Genomic DNA, 22,568 nt, shown 5'->3' with positions numbered 1-22,568 from the left:
TCAATGCATTAATACATATTAATAGAGGACTTTAAGAAAATGTATACTTGCAGGAGGTTTATATTCTCCAGAAACAGATTCTATAATGATCTAAATTGGAATCTCATACACACATGTACTACCCTAAGTTGTATAAACACTTTATACTCATTGAAGTCAATTTTACTTTTATTAGTCTGTTATTCATTATTGATCTTGTATGAAGTTGGATCATATATAATTGTCTGTTTGGTTGTCCAAATTAGAGTTCATGCTGAAATGTTAAATGAATTACACCTGAATACATGATTTAAGTAACATTTTTAATTTTTCCCAATTTCATCAAAAAGCCGATAATTTTTCCCCATTCCCCAAAAATTGCGTTTCCAAAATAGGCTGATAAATCCCTGTTTCTAAATTATTCAAATCATGGCCCCCGAGGGTAGGGCGAGGCCACAATAGGTATTACAAAGGGGGAAGTCTGGTAATGAACAGCATGACCAAAGTTACTCAGGTGAGCGATGAGGCCCATGGGCCTCTTGATTAAAAACCAAATGTCCTTGATTGGCTATAAGTACAATCTGTACATAATAAAGGTTAACAGAAGACCCTAACGATTTATTGCTTTGCAAATTTTTAGATATACATCCACAAAAAAATAAAACAAAGGAATAATTTTTTTTTTCAGTTTTTAACATAGTAACTCACTTTCCGGCATATTGCCATTACAGAAATTTTTATATCGATATTATTAGTTAATTATTTCAGCTATTTGTTCATAATCTCATATCGACTACATGTATACCCTTGATAAATGTTATGTTCCTATGGTGACCTTGGGTATACACGAATTTTGATTGCAATAATCCGGGTATGGAAAAAACAAATCTTTCCATAAACCACTGTTAGGCAAACAGTCTACTGATTGCATGGTATATATATATATATATATATATATATATATATATATATATATATATATATATATATATATATATATATATATATATATATTGCTGCACATGTATATATGTTTTTTCTGATGTTGAATCTGGCATTATTGTGTAGGGTTTTACGGCTTGTTGTTTGGTTGTGTTATAGGACACCCAGAAGGAATAGGCAGCTACATTAATCCTTGCAAACCGGATACTATTTACTATTGCCAGCTAGATGCTCAAAAAGTTCAGGTGATTATGCAGGAGATAATAACCATTATTAAAGGTAAAAATATTAATTTTAAAAACAAAATCAAAAGTTGATAATGATTACAAAGATATTCCAAACGAAGGGCAGTTTTTTAGTAATTAAGTAAACTTTGGTTTAAAAACCTCATACATTTGACATACCGATGAGCTGGTACTTCACAATCTTATTCTATCTTTGAATGGGAGAGAGAGAGACAAAGAGATGAATAGAAAGTGAGGTTATTTGATTTTTGAAAGGATATACTGAGGATTTATATACGATATCACACAACTTGCAATGAATATTAATTTTTCTTCTCAAATGTGCATCAATACATGTATCTTCAAAGTCAATTTAACTTTACGTTCAATTTATTTATTCATTTTTCTTTTTTTAATATAGATGCCATATTAAGTCCACAGAGAAATGGTACAGACAGTGGCGGGGTAAATCCTTCAGTCCATGGCCTTTATCACAGATTTATTCCATGTTTAATCTTCCTTTTACCTTGCAATGCTCTATTAACTTAATCTTTATTCGGTCTTTTATGAGAGTAAAACATGTAGGGGTTCCCAATCCCTGATGGTGCTGCAGCACAGTAATACGTACAATTGTGCTCCAGTATATGGAAGTCGCCTCAGTGCAGTGATGCAACAACAGTGCAATGAAACGAACGTAGACGATAAAATGTATCAACAATACAATTTACACTGAAATGGACAGCAGTAACGCAATGCTTTAAAAGTCTTTGGGAATTGTATAGAAAGAAACATCTTTCAAACGCATTCGGCAATTTGTTATATCGAATTTCTCTCTATGTTTTATATGCCCTAAATGTCGAATTCAATTAAACAATTAAATTCTTAATATCAAATTTGAGAATTCGTTTAAACGAATATGATTTGTTATAATAAATGTTAAATTCACTTACACGCATTTAAGGGAACATCCGGTGTAGACTAACTTTTTTGAAATTTCATTAATTTGATGATCATTGATAAATTTTACCTGATACACTCATTTGTTTTACTTACATGTAGTTATATAATAGTTCTAAGAACACTATAGATATAGTGAACTTACTGCTGGAGGCTGCCATTTTGAATGTTTTTATACGCTTGTTAAATATTTCCCACCATCCTCATTTTTATGATGCCTTCCAGGCACACTGGATCCAAGTTATGTCAGCATCAAGATATGAAAATGTGCCAATTGTGTACTCACGATTTTTTTTTTTCGTGAATCTGAATGTTACATGTATAAAGGAAATATAACTTTATATGCTAATGATTGTAGTGGTTCAGAACTGAGGAAAATAAAAGAAGGAAATAATAATGTACGTATACAGTGAACCGTCTTGAGATGCTGTTTTCTTTAAAATATGAGAGGTGAAATTTTATATACATAAATTAGAATTTTGACCAGACAATCACTTTAATGTTTCTCAACAAATATTTGAATACGTTATAGCGAATTCAACAAGTCAATTAAAACAAATTTAATTTGCTTTAACAAATAAAAAAAATTCGTAACGAATTAAATTCGTTTTAACAAATTCGACAATTCGTTATATCGAATTCAAAAAATATTTTATGTCCTCAATGGGTTTCCGTTCGTAATACAAACAAAGTGTCACAACTAAATTTTGTTATAATTTGTGAAACGTGTGGCCTACAATTCTATTAACATGAATTAATTAAGTGCTACGTATGCGTTTTTCTATCATGCATGACCTGTATGTTTACATCACAAAATGAATTCCGTATTACACAGGTCAATGTACAAGAGAAGATGCCGGAAACATGATTGTTAAGTATATAGATCAAAAACTGGGGTGGTGTCATTGTTTCAATTTACAAGTAGAGCTTAGAATTATGATTTTAATAAACAATATTTTTTTTTCACTCAGAGCGATGGTCTCTCTCTAGTGAGTCTAGTCATACATTGTATATAGACTCGTGACAAAGGAACGCAATCAAATATTTGTTTGTATTAAATATAGGTCAATTAGATTGAGAAGATTATAACAATAATAATATATTGTACATCAATAAAACATGCATGTACATCAGGCCAACTTGTGAAATAATGTTTGATTGCCCTCTATCGAGTCAGGATGAAAAATTTGGGTCGGTAGGAAGGTGGGACCCCCCCCCCCCCCGAGAAAGTTTGAATTTCAATGCTGAATTTTCAAAATCCTTTTTCCAAAATGAATAAAAAAATAATTGCACCTGAAGTTAAAAAAAAAATTTAAAAAAGAAAAAAATGTTTTCAGTCGGGCCATTTGTTAGCCAGTCGGTCGGGAGAGGGCAACCAAACATTTTTTTCAAGATGGACTCGATTATTGTGAGTGAAAATACTTAAAAATCTTAACAATATTCCAATGGTTATTCCATATGTTTTGAACATTATTTTTCTTTTTCATTATGGTAAATGTTTGTAGTGAAGGTTCATTTAATATGCAGATAAAAGTTTATTAACTAGGACGTTCAAAACTTATCTTAACAACGGACTTAACACACAACGTATCAGTTACGATTTAAATTCTTTGGGGATTGCCCTTTGTTATTTTTAGAAGCGTTACTAAACCACTCTTTCTAAGTTGATGCAATTAATAATGGTGTGGGTGAAATGCTTGTATTTACGACTTACCTCTCCTAACAAGGTTATATTATTTCCATTATAATTTATAAGTTATCAATTAAATGTCAGATTGAAAATTAAATATTTTAAATTTTTTTTTACATATATACATTTCTTTTAAACTTTACTAGTATTAAGTATTGAACGCGATATAATGAGAACGGAACTAAATGTCACCTTTAATATCAGAATGTCAAAATGAAATTAGGCTTAAGTACAAAATAATAAAATACATCTTAACTAACATGCATCTTGCCTCAAAATTATTTTTTTTTTTGAAGAGATGGAAAGAAAAATTGCAGCTGTAATAACATTGTCATGCACAGAGTTCGTCTCATTTTGATTCGTCCGCTTGGTTTTAGTCTAAAAAGATATGTCGTTGATCGGGAAAGAGGGAATGCTGGCAGTGAAATGAGTGGCGCTGGTGGCCGAAAGTAGTAGTGCCCTATTTCTAGGGCTCTTCGAAAATGCACATATTATAAATCCAAATTAGAGTAACGGGTAATCAGGTTTTCGAGTTTATCAAATCTTTTATCGATGGATACCAATTTTAACAATCAAGAAGTATACAGACGGAAGTGGCCAGTAATGCGTCAGGCCTCCGAACTGCCATATACAATTCAGATAAAGGTATATAAAAATTTCTTTGACAACAATTAGCAAACGGAGTGATAAAATGACATGTGTTGAATAAATTACAGTCTGTGAAAAGTTTTAACAACGTAGACATGACAGAAAGACAAATAGAATAATTACATGTATTGAATGCTTTTATAAGGTATTACAAATTAGTGATGGTGTTAACACTTTAACCCTTTGTAGTTCTCAACAATTGTTCAAAGATTGTCACAGTGCATTTAAAATTAATCTCAATAAAAAATAACTGATAAATTATATTTGAGTTCAAAATAGATTTTTAAAAGTCAATCCTGCATGGTGATAACTTGTGACAGCCACTTCGTGTTACGAAGTGTTTTCAAAAGCCTACTTGTAATGCAAATGATTTATAACTGCTATAAAATGAATTGTGTTATAAATAGATAACGGGTTTTTACTTTCTTATAAATAAACCCCTAGCATAGAATTTTCGATAAAAAAAAATTGATTGGGATTTTCTAAAGATAATTCTTATTTCTTAACGTCCCTTTTCTTGCTGCCAGATTTACAACGAAAGGAGCACATATTCAATGTTGAAGGAATTTCATAGCTTTTATTCTTGCTGTTTCGTCATTTAGTTATTAATCTTACAACAATGAACAGAACGTTTTATAAAAAAGAGAACCTTTAAATTTCAAATTGAATATTTTTATTTATTTATTTCCCTTTTCCATACATGTATGTCAATAACATTGATCATTATGGTAGCACTATGACGAATGCTGAACTGCCTAAGAAACTCACTTCCATTTTAACTCCCAATTCCAATTAACTTTAGGGTTATGAAATACTAAATCGACAAGTTCTTGGTGTTACTATTACTTTTTTCCTAACAATATGCGATCAAAATTAAAACAAATTCGTTTAAAAAAATATGTAAGCCAAACATTAGGTCACATGTGTATGCATATAAAGGAAAAAAAACTTTCATGATATTACAATGAGCATATTAAAATACATGTACGTCGAAAAATTATATATATATTTTCAAGTTATCAACGTCATATATTTCCAAAAATACAGATCCACCATCTGATTTTAATACTAATAAAATCTAAAGACTATATCCTACTAAAATGTCGATTTACTTTTATCAGAAATTCTTTTAACCTCGGAAAGTGAAAGAGAATTATTTTGTGAAAATGGCGATCGTGTATCGACAAGAAATAAATTCCTTTTTTCTTCGGCTTTTTGAAGGAATTCGTGTGAAAATAAAAGTAGCAACATCAGTGGTGAAATGTCTTAAGACTTCCATTCCCGTATTAACAATAATTATACCTCTGTGAATTTTTTCTACATAAAAGTATGACAAATAAATCTTCTACTTTTACTTTTTCTAAACAGCCCCTACCGTGGAATAGTTTTTGTGCTATTTGCCCATGGTGAAATAGTCATCAAACTATTCACCGGAAGCATTCCATTTCCCTCGTTTTTCATCTAAAAACTATATGCGTTGTTGTATTGTGACGTATCTGGTTTGTGATGTAACAAAGGTAAAGTCGGCTTCGGTATAATAAAACACCTATTTACTGACTATTCGGACAACAGCAAGTTTATCCCCCCCCCCCCCCCCCCTCGACAACAACTATTTCCCTCGGCTGCGATTCGGGAAGTATTCGCAGTCTTGGGAAACGATAAACTTGCTATTGTCCTCATAGCCAGTATATTGGTGTATAATATTCAATAATTATTAAATAAACCTAGTAAAACCGTAATGAAGTTCGTATTTTGAAAGCCTTATGTCTATAAGTGGCGCACATGTTGCATGTTTGGCTTTAGGATCTGACGTCTATTTTTGGCAGCTATATCAAAAAGCAGTTTAGTTTGAATGATTTTACATTTCTAAGATATCATAATTTAGATAAAAAAAATATTAAAATGCCCGAGTAAAATGAAACATCATTTTAACTTTTTCATTCGAAAATTTCTTTTTAACGAAATTTAAAAAATACTGAAAAAATTATTTGACTGTTTTATTTTCATTGCCCTCGTTATTTGCACAGGAAAGGCATTCTGACTCAGAAATCATTCATTTTTCTTGCTACTTTAACCTAAAAAAATTTGCAAATCTGTTGATTACTTCAAAAATGAGAAGTCATGCATTGAGTAAAGAAGTGTCATGACACTGATGATAAGGCGCCGGGGGGTGGGGGGTGGAGACATGATGAAAGAAGTGACTTAAACGTAGATTAGCTCAAATCACTCTCCAATGACGGGCAAAAAAATTTACTCTGATGAGAAATTTTGGATAATTTGATTATTGATAAAAAATGTTTGTATGATTGGGTAAAACTACACCTATGAAGGCCTTATTATAAAGTTAATTTACTTTTAAAATCACGAAAATTTAGGAACCCACCCCCCTTTGGTCCCCAACAGGGCCTTGCTCTGGACCCACTGTGGGCCTCCTGCCTCTGAAAAAAAAAAAAACCTTAACCAATTTCTGGATCTGCCCCAGTAAATGTTCAGTTCTTATTTTATTTATACGCTGTCATTTTGAAAACACAGTTGATTCATGATTATCGCGTATTCTTGTGTTCATTATCATGTTCCTCTACTATCAATATAGCAATGGTCAGGCCTGTAAACCGCGGGAAGGGGGGGCAGGGTGCCCCCTTACTTTTTTCTGAGTAGTATTTTGCCATAGTAAATTTTCCTTTTAGATGCTGGTTGACCCCACCCCCCTCGTTTTGATGTACGGTCGAGCTCTAGCAAATTGTATGATTTGGACAGTAAATAACCTTTTTTTTGATTGTCAGATTTTTTGGAAAGTTTGACCTCTACTTTTGAAACCATTGCTACAGGCCTTTTTGTCCAGGTTCTTATCCTCTAGGTAGATGATATGGTGTGTTTTTCTCTTTAGAGAAGTAGACAGGCTTGTGAAAATGGATTAACAATATGTAAAGATTGATTTTTTGTGAGAGTTGTGTTTATTATCCCCTACCGGTGAAACCGGAGGGGACTAAAGGTTTTTTAATGTTGAGTTGTTAATATAGCACGTCTGTTACGTACATTCGGACATATTTTAGACGAAATTTCGGCCGTCACCGGTTCGACATTTATATGTTTTCTCGAATCAAAACATGAAGGCTTGCGAAGAGAAGTAAATGTACCCGGAAATCAACATTGTGGATGTAGGCGGAAGCCTGTCCACTTCTCTAAAAGGGATAATGGAGTGTGAGTGGCACAGCAAATCTCTCTACTACAGATCATTCAAGGGAGAATGTTTATCATTTTGGTTTTCATGAGCAATTTTTCTTTTGTATGTAGGAAATTGTTATTTTTTTTAAGTAAATCTGATACTTATTAAATGTCAGGAACCATTTTTCCACGCAAGGGAGATTGCATTAAAAGTTATTAAAAAGTTAGATTAAGAAAGGAAAAAAAAAATGTTTAACGTAGTTATTAAAATTTCCAATTTTTAATTGAAATCTTTGATAATACATGTACATCAGAGGCTGGAATACTGTTATACCTTGTACAGAAAAAAATATTTCAAACAGAGTACAAAAAGGTGGTCGACAGCGTTTCTTTTTGTTTACAAATGAATTGTGTTAAAGGGTCATGGCGATCAAATGACGCAGTGCTTAGTTAGCGTGTCAAAAATGTCTATACCTTTACACACTTAACTTAGATTCTCATCACTGATAACATACAAAATACTCCATTCAAATTAAAGGTCCTGAGATATATACGAAATATAAGGCCTGTAGAATGAGGGGGACAGGGGTGCCTTACAATCAAACTTGTTTTCAAAATCCTGTTTTAGCTGACATATTTAAATATCGACGTAATCTCTCCATTGAATACTGTTAAAAATATTAAAAGCGCAAATATCTGCAAAGCGCATGGAAATGTTAATGACTTAGACGTTATCGTCTTCATTATTTACTTTATATATTTGTTCAACATTAGACGTCTACGACAGTGACCATGGAATTGTGGATTTATATAACGTTTTTTATACAGGTCTATCCATTTTATGAAGGTAATTCTTTTTTCCAACTCTTCCTTTGCTAATTTCTTTAACCATTACATTATTCGTTCACAATTACAAATCCATCTGCATTAATTTTATGGTTACACTTTTTGATCAAACTTCCTGCAGCTTAATACTGTAAATGCATCATATTTAGCATGTACGATATTTGGCGGAAATTTATTTTTGAACAAGTTAGAGATGATTTGATTTAGCGCATTTTTATATGTTTTATTTATGTAATGTGCAAGACATTTAGCATTTTACTTGAATGAGCGGAAGTTGCTTTCCTCCAAAAGGCGCTAAAATGAATACACAGCTAAATGTCATACATTTACAGTATGTCATACTGGTAAGAACGCACATGTGTTTTACCTTACATGTACAAACAAAGGGAAAATTAATTCTGATAAAAATAAGCTAGGTTTACATGTACATGTGTATAAAATACAGTAGAGAAAAAAAATAGACATTACTACTGAAAAATTTCCCTGAAATCTGTATATCGAGGGAATCAAGTTAACCACATTAGAATATTCTAAAATTCATCATATTCCATTGTTTTTATTTCCATATACTTACATTTCATTTGCTCTGTTTTTCTAGTAAGCCAAACGTGAAATTGATTTGAATACCACTTAGTGTATACTCACGCGTAGAAATGTACTCGGAGAAACTTGCGCTAAAGTGACGTCAAAGTGAGGCTAAAGAGACCTTAATAAAATATAACGAGATAGCGCAGTGACAGATTCAGATTTAAAAACATTCATTAATAAAATTTAAACATGAAGGAATCCTGGCTATTCACCTTGCAAAGTGATCTGTGACTGCAAACTGATTCGACATAAAGCCACGGGGCGAAGTTCCGATTCTTCGTCAAGGAATTTTACGACAAATGTAACCATGTCGAAAATGGGCTTTTTCTGTATTTCTGGGGGGGGGGGGGGGGCTATTACCCAACAAACAATTCCGCACGAACAAGGAAAGTTTTTATTTCATTTCAAATTGAAAATCAGACAAAACACGATATTTAACTTTTCTGTTCATTTCAATATATTTACATTTCCAAGTATTTTTCATTAAGATTCTTTGCAAATTAGAAGACTGTTCATTTTCTCATGAACTACCATGGATGAGCATGAATATCTCTATTGCTACGTCAGATTACCGTACTTGACGTCAAAACTATAGTGCAAACTGTTTTGCTTTAAAAATGACAGTTGAATTGCGTAAATTGTGGAAAAAATAATGTAAATATAAGAAATGAATTTAATTTTTGAAGATTCATGAGGTACATGAACTACAACGCTTCACGCCGGCATATTTATCATGAAGCGCTAACGTGTTTCATGAAATATGAAGCGTCGTAGTACATGTCCTCATGAATCTTCAAAAATTAAATCCATTTCTTAATTATCAGAATGTTTATATAATCACTACCAACCTGTTTTATTACTTTCTTTACTTCTAATATAATTTATATGAACGAGAATATTTGAAATAACAGATACCACAGAGTCTGACACATCTGTTTCATATTTAGATATTTTGCTAGAAAAAGACGTTAATGGTAACCAAGCAACAAAACTTTATGAGAAACGTGTTGACTTCAACTTTTCTATCCTCAACTTCCCAATGGCATACTTATGTAGTAATATTTCTTTATCGACTGCATAAGGGGTTTATATCTCCCAATTGATTCGATACGCAAGAGCATGTATAAACAATTTCTAAAACGATGCAAGCTATTGACAAACAAGTTGATGAAGCAAGGATATCAACAGTCACGTTCAAATTCCTCATTTCGCAAGTTTTATGGTCAATACCTTGTCCGCAAAAACAATTTATCATTAAGTCGATTACTGCTGACGTTTTCATACTAATTGTTAGGTCATTATTTAAACCCTGAAATGTCTACGGCTTCTTCTTTGCCCGATCTTGACAATTAGCACACGGCGGGTGTGATCGATCTATAGGAAATGCTTGCTTCTCCATGGCACCTGATCCCGCCTTTGATGCTTTTGGAGGCCGCGTTTGCTCTGCTTTCGATCTGTATTGGACTTTCAAGCTTGGTTGCTGTTCGTTTTCTCCGTGTTTCATCTACTCCTACATGCATTTGTGGTTAGGTTTCCTGATTAATGTAGGTGACAAATTGCTATATGTTTTAGTTCACCTGAGCTGAAAACTCCAAAGAGCTTTTCTGGTGTCTGTTGTCCGGCGTCCGTGTGTCCATTTGTCTATCTATCCATCCGTCTGTAACATCACATTTTCGACAACCAATCGGCTAATTTTAACCAATGTTGGCACAAAGCATCCTTGGGTGAAGAGTTCAAATGAAGATATAGATTCTAATATAGACAAGGAATAGCTTTTCAAAAAGTTTACCTGACTATACATGTATCAATCACTATCTATGGAACGTATAAGCAAGAGATGTGCTTCATGTTTCCGTTATCAAGGAGCGACATATACTATAGTTGCTATACTTCATTACACAAGATGTACAAGTGACTCTCTCAAATGTCATAACGAAATATTACAGATTAACGAATATCTAAGATAGGCCACTGTTTGTTCATTTAATAAATTAGTTGGCCCACGGGCTGACTAGTAACGTTGGGGTGAAACTTCAAGTGCGCTTGCATAGATTGGAATCTGGGAAAAATAGGTAGGCGAGTCGTTCTAAAGAAATTCATATTACTCTCTTACTAGACGGCGCTTTTCTTCATGCACACTCTCTGGTCAGTGAGAGATTGATGAGACGGCCTCTGTTTATATAGAGGTCTCCGTCGTTTTCGTTGACAAAAAAAATGTGAACAGTTTTAACTAAGAAAATTGTCTTGAAGTGGCTGATACAAAAAATGTTTAAATGCTGCTCTAGGACGCAAAGTAAATAGCCGGTACACTTTATAGATAGAGTAAACAATATACTAATAATCGCCCCCACCCCCCACCCCCGGACAAAACTCACGTACGACAATGGTCTTAACATATATTATATTTAACATATATTAACATATATACTCTTTCTTTACTCCTCACTAAGATATTAACAGTAGTGAAGGAGAAACTTCAAGAGTACTTTGCAACAATATATTTGAGAAGTGATGAAAATTGAAAATCAGGTGTGGATACTTAAAAATTCTTTTGGAAAATTTGAAATCATAAGATTTTTACCAAAATCAACAGCTTAAAAACTTCCGACATTTCAACTTTATACACAACCATTCCCCACGAAAATTAAAGTACAGGGTTTTTTATATCATTGGCCATTATTTACACATTAAATTGTCGACGGATTTTTCCGTTATTTCCCCATCATGACAAGGAGCAAACAGCGGGTGTGACCGGTCGGCAGAGGATGCTCACTCCTCCATGGCACCAGATCCCACCTCTGATGTTTTGGAGGTCCGTGTTTGCTCTACTCCTATTTTGTTATGTTTAATGGACTTTTGAGCTTGAATACTGTTCTTTATCTCCATATATTTCATGAATGAGTTTAATACATTTTCATAAACAGTTTTAAAATCGTTTACAGTTTTTCTTTTCAATCGATTTCAGGACCTTTCATTTCTTCTATAATAATGTGTTTTTCTATGAAATTAAAACTAGTGCAGATCATGACGTCTTCTTCATTTTGTCGATTGTTTACTTAAAACCATACAAGAGTGAAGCCCATCCCTCTACGGTTACTGGCGTACACTCTTCTCGCTGTATTAAAAGGAAACCGTTGTTCATCAGAAAGCACGGAATAATATGCCACTGGCTGACTTTCTAAGCTTTATAAAAAGCTAACCTTGTAACGTACATTATTTTGTTTTATTTTTGTTGTTATTTTAAAAGAAAAGGGGGGAAACAGACTGAATCAAGCAGGGATATCCGATTTACCAGATGGAGGGAGTTTGTTTATGTTTGGACTAGTCCACTTATGGGATAACCGGGATACAAGATAGTAAGAATAATTAAAAAATCCATTGCTTTAGTGTTGCCAGTCCATACACAATGTGTTATTTAAAAAATCGGATAGAATTTACAGTTAATAAAATTCCAAAGCTTAAGAATCAGGTTAAGGAACTAACTTTATTTATTTCAATTGAAGGTATCACACCCATTCAATAGAACAATCCGAGAAAAAGGTGCGAAGATAATTTACTTGTCATTTGGTGCGAAATGATTGTGTCACTCCTTTCGTAGAAGACAAATGGACTGATCAAGTAGTTTAGAAACGCAGAAAAAATGTTACACGGACATGCTTGTATAAAAAATCACAAGGAATAAACAGAGGCATGCAAAAAAAAAAAAATGAAAGAAGTAAACACATCATTATTTTGCATCAGTTATATGGTTCTTTCTTATGCAAACTGTATTTGTTAAAATGCAGGTAACAAATTCTGATGTAAATCAGCTTGCATATAATCAAGCTCACTAAGTATGATCTCTCAGTTTCGAACCATGGAAAAAATGATCCTTATACTGCCTGACGTTCGTGGTGTCAGGCGAAAATGCACTGCGTTTAAGACACTATCCTTTGCTGCAGTCATCTTCAGGTAGTGTAGATTCAAGTTTGTTCAAATCATGGCCCCTTGGGAAAGGACCAATGTTCTGAAGAAAAACATATTAAAGGTGACTCAGATGAACGTTGTTGCCTCTTGTTTTCCCTCGCCTTCAATCTTGTGTCGTTCGTAAACGTTAAATATTTTCAACTTTTCAAAAATCACTGAACAAATTTCAATTTATTATAAAGCATTTGAAAAGAGGATCATAAATTGTGAATTTTATGCTTCTCCCCTTGGTGTCTTAGGGTTGGGACAAAACCATCAAAATTATTGCAATCTTTTAAAGTCCTCTTCTTGACTCTTGCGTATAAGGCAGTCAAGCTCTTAGCAATTTAAAAAAAAAGTATTAAACTCCTCTTCTTGACTCTTGCATATAAGGCAGTCGAGCTCTTAGCAATTCAAAACAAAAGGCCCAGGGGCCACATCGCTCACCTGAGCACTATGGCTAGGAAAAGGCAGAAATCAGTTCAGTCTTGAAAGGTTGAAAAGTTTAAATAAAAAAGTGGTTCGGGGGGGGGGGGGGGTCATGAATTGAACAAATTTGAATCTACATTATCTGAGGATGCTTCCATATAAATATGACCAATTATGGCTTTGCTGTTCTTGAGAAGAAGATTCTTCAAAGATTTTTCCTTCGCAGGTATGTTAAGGCAGTACCCAGATCATATTTCGGCGAATTTAGACTTTTTTCGTAGAATGTAACATTGATAAATCGGAAACACCATAGATAAAACATTCACTATTATTATCCATTGTATAGACGTCATTGAGTCTTAGGCTAAAAGAAGCACTCCACTACGACGTCATCACGTGACGTCTATAAATAGAAAAATTGCCTTAATGAAAAAGTGAAAAGTTCAACACTACCCCGGAGATAATTCATTTCTTTTAGTGAAAATAATTATGTAAAAACATCACTGGGCCATGAAAAGTGCTGCTAGAATCCTACTCTCCTGACACAGAAAAAAATATTCCAAAATTTCGCATGAAACCTTACCAAAATTTTAACATTTTATACATACGATCAAGGAATTTTTATCAATTCATGTTAACCACACGATTCTAGCAGCACTTTCCAAGTACTATAGAATACAAGCTTTCGATACAAACAAAAATTATATTTCAAAGTATGCGGCGTAGTGTTGAACTTTTGCATCTTTGTTGTTATAGAACGATAGAGGAACCGCTGATCGGGATTTCAAAGCACTGACTATGTTCATTATAAGAAAACATGATAAGAATATATCAGCGTACCTGATTCTTAATCTTTAATTCCTCATGAATCACACATAACATTCATGGTATATGCTTTAAAACTCCCATTTCATATGTTTGTTTACATGAATTCTCATTTCACTCGGCAAATATTTGATCAATAGTTATGACGTCATGGGTTTGGTATTTAACCCCCGTGCTAAATAATTAGCTATTTATACCACCCAAAAACGACAAGATTTAGTTTATGTTATGTTTTGAATGATTCCATTCTTTTCTTGGACCTGAAATTAAACTTTAAAGATAGATATTAAGAAATCATTATTTCTGTAGTTCACGTCACACAAGCTTACTATGACGTCATATTGTGAAGGCAAGTAGGATATCTCTGGGTGTAGCCTTAACATACCCGCGTTTATATTCCTATGTAAAACTCTGATCGCCCATTATGGCCCCACCCGACCCCCGGGGGTCATGATTTCAACAAACTTGAATCTACACTACCTGAGGATGCTTCCATGTAAATATGACCAATCATGGCTTTGCTGTTCTTGAGAAGAAGATTTTTAAAGATTTTTCCTATATATTCCTATGTAAAACTTTGATCGCCCATTGTGGCCCCATCCGACCCCCGGGGGTCATGATTTGAAAAAAAAACATGAATCTACACTATCTGAGGATGCTACCATATAAATATGACCAATCATGGCTTTGCTGTTCTTGAGAAGAAAATTTTTCAAAGATTTTTCCTTTATATTCCTATGTAAAACTTTGATCGCCCATTGTGGCCCCACCCGACCCCCGGGGGTCATGATTTGAACAAACTTGAATCTACACTACCTGAGGATGCTTTCATGTAAATATGACCAATCATGGCTTTGCTGTTCTTGAGAAGAAGATTTTTAAAGATTTTTCCTTTATATTCCTATGTAAAACTTTGATCGCCCATTGTGGCCCCACCCGACCCCCGGGGGTCATGATTTCAACAAATTTGAATCTACACTACCTGAGGATACTTTCATGTAAATATGACCAATCATGGCTTTGCTGTTCTTGAGAAGAAGATTTTTAAAGATTTTTCCTATATATTCCTATGTAAAACTTTGATCGCCCATTGTGGCCCCACCCGACCCCCGGAGGTCATGATTTGAACAAACTTGAATCTACACTACCTGAGGATGCTTCCATGTAAATATGACCAATCATGGCTTTGCTGTTCTTGAGAAGAAGATTTTAAAAGATTTTTCCTATATATTCTTATGTAAAACTTTGATCGCCCATTGTGCCCCCATCCGACCCCCGGGGGTCATGATTTGAACAAACTTGAATCTACACTATCTGAGGATGCTACCATATAAATATGACCAATCATGGCTTTGCTGTTCTTGAGAAGAAGATTTTTCAAAGATTTTTCCTTTATATTCCTTTGTAAAACTTTGATCGCCCATTGTGGCCACACCCGACCCCCGGGGGTCATGATTTGAACAAACTTGAATCTACACTACCTGAGGATGCTTCCATGTAAATATGACCAATCATGGCTTTGCTGTTCTTGAGAAGAAGATTTTTAAAGATTTTTCCTATATATTCCTATGTAAAACTTTGATCGCCCATTGTGGCCCCATCCGACCCCCGGGGGTCATGATTTGAACAAACTTGAATCTACACTACCTGAGGATGCTTCCACATAAGTTTCAAATTTTCAAGCACAGTGGTTCTTGAGAAGAAGATTTTTAAAGATAAAATGATGAAAAGATGTAATTTAAAGATAAAAAGCAACAACAAAAAAATTAAATCTTCAATATATTTTATTGGTTTTAAACCTGCTTAATGTAGAAGCACGTTTGTGGATGTAGGCGAAAACCTGTCCACATCTTTAAAGAGAATAGCTTTAGCCTCGAGTGTAAAAATAGGCCTAAATCTCACTACAATAATTGGATGCGCTAATCTCAACAAATCTCTTGAATATTACTTTTTGTTTTCAATGCATCTTCCCTTTCATCAACAGATATTTCACTTTCTTACTCTAGTTACAATAATAACGCCTTCTTCATGTGAAAAGTTTAGAGCTGAATCATATATCTGGAATTCCCTGTTCCTAATTATAGAAATGGGGCTTTCCCTTTAGAATATAAAATACATTACCATTACAGTCACGTATTTATACAACACAATATCATTGTGAGACAACATGCATCTCGTATTGGGAAAGTTGATGTCAATTATTTGCCTTCTTATGCCAGGTACTGTAATCCTCGTATTGTCATGTTTTAATACAATAATTTTGCTATTTATAAACTAGAGTAATTTTTTTTTTACTTTTGTAATTAGTTTAGCGTATAGTTAGAAATGTAAATATTTGACCGTTAAGGTTTTCAACGAGGTTAAAAAAGCAATTAATCATTTTTTATTTCTTCATTTTGCGGAAGGGTCTTGAATTGTGCATTTATATAATGTCTGTATGTTGTTTTTATCAAAGGAATTTGTTTTGATTTCTGCTTAAGATAAAAAATAGAAAAATTTGGAGGATTTACTTTCGGTTTTATATTAGATCGTAGTACTTGGGTAAATCCTTGTCACTGACAATGATTTGCTGTGTGTATTTGTAACAATTACATCATGTTTTAAAACCATAACATATGCATGTAAGTTTTTTATTCGGGTTAGGAATCATACTTGATATATTGAAAAATGTATATTTGGATTGGGTTTTTTTTATACACGGATACTGTCATGTAAAGAGATTTTTTAACTCTAGGCCCACACTGCAATCAATACACTTAAGCTTCTTCAATTGATAACATTTATACAAGAAGCAAGGAATACATGTTTTTTTCTTCTTTTTTACGTAATTATATTAAAACACAGACCATCTTAAAACAAACTGGGAAGAAAAGTCGACAGTTTTAATATGTAGGCCACAACAAGACAGTCAGAGTTAATTCCCTTGAGCTTTGCATATTTGGTTTCTCTATTTAACCATATTTTCGAAAAAAAAAAACAAGTATAAATATACATTCAGTGCGATTTTATGCGAAATATCAGATTTTGTAAATTTTAATATACATTTTTTTTTAATTCACAGTGGTTTTGTCACAAGGTATCAACGGCAACGAAGTTACTGAAGAATTCTGCCACGGTGAAACAAAAGACATTAATACAACTGTCCTTAAATGTGATGTTAAAGATATTCGAGTAGCTGTAGAAAGTGATTCTAATCTGATTGTACAGTGCGATTTCTCAAGTGGAGTAGGGTGTCATTTTGGGACTTATGATAAAACCCATCACTTGCTTAAGTTCAGCTTCATTTTTTATTATGAAAAACATGCGAGAAAACGGTTGTGGGTTAATTCCACATGTAGGGATGGAAGAGCTAGCAAAAGACTTATAAATCTTATACCTTGTGGTAAGTAAATTCTCTCTCTCTCTCTCCCTCTTTCATGAATTTAAAAAAAAATTACTTTTATTATTATTATTATTTGTTTGTTTGTTTTAAAGTTTCAGATTTTACAGTTAAGGCAACTCACAACAATACACACGCTTCTTTGACCTGCAAACATACTTTCTTTAGTTTGTCAAGAGGAATTTACATAAAAAACAAGAACAGCGGAGACTTCATCGAATTCTGTAAATGGAACGAAAAAATAGCAGCAACACAATGTCAAAGCAAAGAACAGGGTAGGTCAGCGCTTTTCTTAGGGGATAGTTACATTTTAATGAGATCTTAAATCTTTTTGAAATATAAGTACTCATGAAATGTTACAATAAAATAAGAAAGGAATTATTGTAATGCACTTAAGAGTTCTTTCTCGAGTTTAATTATGAAATGTTTCTTTCATTTTAAGTTTTAAACAAATCAGAATTTATTAGATCGAACTTAACTTAAAAATGAATATATGTGACAATAAAACAGTCTTGTTCTTTGACACCCTTTAGGACACATCCACAAGAATGGAATAGACGGCTTCATTACAGATTATCCGCAAGAATATCAGTGCATAATGGACGGACAGACTATTGACTTCGAACCGGAAAAGGTCTCCTCAACCCCAGGTATGACTGTTATTTATATAGAAGATGAAATTCTAAAAGCTTTCGTACTTAATTATACCATTAAGTCTCTTAAAAAATCTTAAAAATACAAATTACTCTTATTTTTAATCTAGGGAATCATGCGACGAGTGCTACAGGCAGTGGACAATGGAGTGTTTCCAGTAATAAATTTATAGGTAATGCATAAGAATCACATAGATTGTCCTGTTATCTTCATATATTCTTTTTATATTTTGTTCACATATAAGGCTATTCCAAGTTTTTTGTTTTCTATGTTTAGCGTCCAACTTAAAATCAAACACCTATCTTTCTATCCGGGAAAAACACACAAACCGAAAGGAAAAAAAACACCACATTATAAGAAAAAGAATTTCTCATCATCTTAGAATTTTCCTCGCATTGTTATAAAGATAAACTAAAAATTAAAAATTTCGATACACAAATATAAAAATAAGATACATGTACCAATCTCAAAAGAGTATATTGTTTTGCAAATATATGTATTTTTGTTCATTTTTAGTGAATGTTTTTTTTATTTATATACACTTCAGAAAGCAATCCGTCCGCGGACGCTTACAATAGGGAACACTTGGAATGGCCTAACATTTTTTTCCCACTAAACTGATATGTTCTTTCTTTCTTTACTAGGGAATAATAAAACTGATACAATCAATGGATGTACAAGTCATTCTCTTACAGCAATAGTCCTAATGTTGTCACTGATAATTGCTTACAATGCGCAATATTTCATAGAAAGAGGATTCGTTTTTCTACCTAGTTGAAAAGTAACATTATTGCATAGAAAATAGTGAAGGAACCCCCAACCTTCTGGTGACCACGGAAGTAACAATACATTGCTATGGATCGCCATTATCTTCTACATGGAGTGTGCCAGCATGAGCTACAATCTCAAGAGACGACTATGTGATACGAATATTAATGTTTTATACTGTGGTGGAAATTAGGATGTTATTTTATAAGTTCACTGTGTGACCTGAACATTTTTCTGTTAATCAAAAGACAATTCTCTTCTTCAGCGATTTGAACCTTTTTTTACACTACGTCTCTTTTTCATAATTTACAGAATGTTAGAAGTTTACTACATCATGAAATGCATAGGCGTCGGAAGCAAATTGAAAGTAGCTAATTGAAGGGGGGGGGGGGGGGCTAAACCAACAAAAAAGGTAAACCCAAATTTTCAATGCCTATATTATGTCTATCTATGCAAAAAAAAAGTGGGGGGGGGAGGCTAGGCCCCCTTCCCCAACCCTCCGGTTCCGACGTCTATGTAATGTATAAGTTCACTTTCGAGTCAGATAATATTACATGTAAGACCATTAAATTTCCGATAAAAAAAATGAATTCGACACAAAATAATTTTCTCTCTCACATGTTTTGAAGCCGAACGTCATCCATGTTTGAATACCCCCCCCCCCCCCCCCCTCATAAAGTGGCTGTAGCTCAGACTTCACCATAATTAGATAAAGAATGTAATTTAAAAAAATCCAATTACTTTCTAAATTCATGAAAGATTTGTTTTAACTGAGACCATGTTTGCCAAGATATGAATTTACAGGGAATGTGACTTAAATCTTCATATATTTAAAAAGATTTTTCCTTTGCATTCATGAGACATGGAGCAACTTACAAGGAAGTTATATACATTTTTAGTTTTAGGGCACACACTCTCTTAAACTAAAATATTAAGAATATGAGTATTATCTTCAGAGGGAGTTGTATATTTTAATATTGCTTCATAACCTACAGAGCAGGAAGGTCTTTCTTTTAGTCTCCATAGGTACAAAGATGAAGTTACTTTTTAATTAATAATCATTGAATGTGTGACCAACGTCGTGTTTCGTATAAGACTTCAGGTAATGTTTCCAAAAGCACTGTCACTAGGTGGATTAAACGTGTAATACAAAGCACATGAGTAATTTTAAGGTATATTCCGTTCTTGCGGCATCCTCTTCTGCAGTTATGAAAATTGGTGTTTCATTAACGAACATTTTGAAAACTGGAGACTGGTCATCGTCAAAGAATTTCAGAAAATTTTAGACATATTCAAGACAATTTTTCAAGTTATTCTATGAATAGTGTATTAAACTGTGATTGATGTAATGATTTTTCGAAATAAACTCTTTGACTAAATCTATTGTCAGTTCTTTTACATGCTACATGTGTATTTATACTCTGAATAGAAATAGACTAATGTCTCATGCCAGACTGTAGGAAAAGAATGGGCCCCTAATCCAAACATACCCTGAATGTGAAAGATGAGGGACATTTTTAAATTTCTCACCCATGTAAGAATCCATGGATTAATGAATCACTTATTTAAATCACTTCAGACAATGTGAGATTTAAGCATGGTGGTTGGTATTTATAGTTGTGATGTCATCTGGGGTTTTAATTATTTAAAAATAGCAAGCTCACATGTTATTAGTCTGGGAATATGACATGAACTTCCATTACGATTATCGAGGAATGTTTTTGTGTTTAAGGTATAGAAAGGCATAATTTTTGGAGTTAAATACTGCATACTCATGATTAATATCTTTTTTTAAAAATGTTAATTGTTTCTATTGCCGAGAATTTCAACTTTATTGCTTAAAATAAACTTTCGTTACAATTAACTCCCGTAACGATTACATGTAACCAGTATTGTCTTTTCAGAAATTTTAACATTATACCAGATACTTGCCTTATCTAAAGTCGTGTTTTAGCTTCGATACACAACATTAGATAATGAAAAATAGGTCAGTTTTAGGTTATGAGAGTAATAATGACTCATATTTAAGCAGTTACTTCCGTAACATTGCCTTATAAACGCTGGTACGAGGGGTGATCAAAAAGTTCGCGAACTATCTCTATATTTACAAAACCACAATTCAGATCAGAATGAAATTTGGCACACATATAGTCATACACATGTTCTATAAATAACATATGTTAAATAATGTTTTGCTCCGTGTTTGTGACGTCACAATGTGAAAATGACGTCAATATGTAGGTCACTTGTGACAAAAAATGGTTGACTCAGTCGTACTCGAGCAACGAACGGCTGTAAAGTTTAACGTATATCTTGGAAATTCCTTTGCAGTAGAATATGATAATTTGTACAAGGTTTATGAAGACAAAGGACTTACCAGAAGTTCAATCATTAATTGGATTGATTGTTTAAGTAAAGACAGGGAGACGGTTAAAAATGATGTTTGTTCTGTTGCCCAGCGAGAGCAAGCCGGGGGAAAGATGTGTCCTCAGTTGAGCAATTTGTTATGAAACGTCGTCAAGTAACAATTAGAAAAATGGTTGTATATCTTAACAATAGTATAATTATTAAATCTCTAAAATATCGTTTACTTTAGACTTTAAACATATAAGATATGATAAAAAGAAGGCGTCCATACTTTATCCACATTGGAAAAACGACTCTCCCGAGACAGAGGACTCGGGTTGTGATGGGTCACCATACTAATTGTGGGAAGGGATATCCTTATCCACTCATCCTATTGCCGAGATTTGGCCATTTCTGACAGATGGACTGTTTTTGTTATAAAAAATAACTTGCATGGTAAGAAATATAAGACACGGAAAAATCTTTTAGCTTCTCTGAACAGACTGCTTCGAAGCATGTCACGTGACTGTCTGGATCACGTGATTCGCGCATGGGCAGAACAATGGCAGATGTGCATGAAAATCGGAGAGGATTACTTTAAAAAATAATAAACACTGAAACTTCATTTTATTTCTTTTAAAGAAGTAATTCAATTAGTTCGCGAACTTTTTGATCACCCCTCGTATATCGATATTAGTGCAAAAAATTAACATAGATCTGTTGGTATTTTATTTTTTTTTCAAGTGCACTGATATGTATTTTAGAGAATTATGTTGTGTTGTTTGTATATTGTCACCATCTATATGTGTGGCATTTTTATTAATGAGGTGTACTAGCAAAACTCCTTGAAGAAATAAAATAAAAACTATTATTTTAAAATGATATGAAACTGTCATCATTACACCTAGTCACGTAGAAGGATCTCTTTTATTGCATACTGGTAAATTTAAAACAGAAGGACAAAGGTAGTATGTAGAATTACAAGTGTAAGCAGAAACATATATAAATCAGAAATTGGAGCTAACAATCAGCATTGACTCTAGCGAGCATAACTAACACAGATCACCTTTTGTATGTTCGAGACAGGAACATGTGATTCGAATTTCCGTATATCAGTAGGTGTTGCTACAAAGAAAATCTCTTACTGCTCAAGGGCCATTATGTGCCAAGTCGGGTGCTAAAT

The 22,568-nt window shown here is 33.4% G+C and overlaps 1 protein-coding gene across 1 annotated transcript; it reads left to right on the top strand.

Annotated features, from left to right (window-relative positions):
• The first annotated feature begins 7,571 nt into the window (after positions 1-7,571).
• LOC133199221 (uncharacterized) lies at positions 7,572-19,414 on the top strand. The gene is made up of 6 exons (XM_061335059.1): positions 7,572-7,641; positions 17,300-17,620; positions 17,713-17,892; positions 18,151-18,267; positions 18,381-18,443; positions 18,916-19,414. The coding sequence occupies exons 1-6, from the start codon at positions 7,572-7,574 to the stop codon at positions 19,047-19,049; spliced, it is 885 nt and encodes a 294-aa protein (XP_061191043.1). The 3' UTR covers positions 19,050-19,414.
• Positions 19,415-22,568: the final 3,154 nt, after the last annotated feature.

This window comes from Saccostrea echinata, unplaced genomic scaffold (assembly GCF_033153115.1).
Source record: "Saccostrea echinata isolate AGI-Se365-2 ecotype Australia unplaced genomic scaffold, CSIRO_AGI_Sech_v1 ptg000033l, whole genome shotgun sequence".
Taxonomy (NCBI): domain Eukaryota; kingdom Metazoa; phylum Mollusca; class Bivalvia; order Ostreida; family Ostreidae; genus Saccostrea; species Saccostrea echinata.
This window is presented reverse-complemented; position numbering and strand designations above follow the sequence as displayed.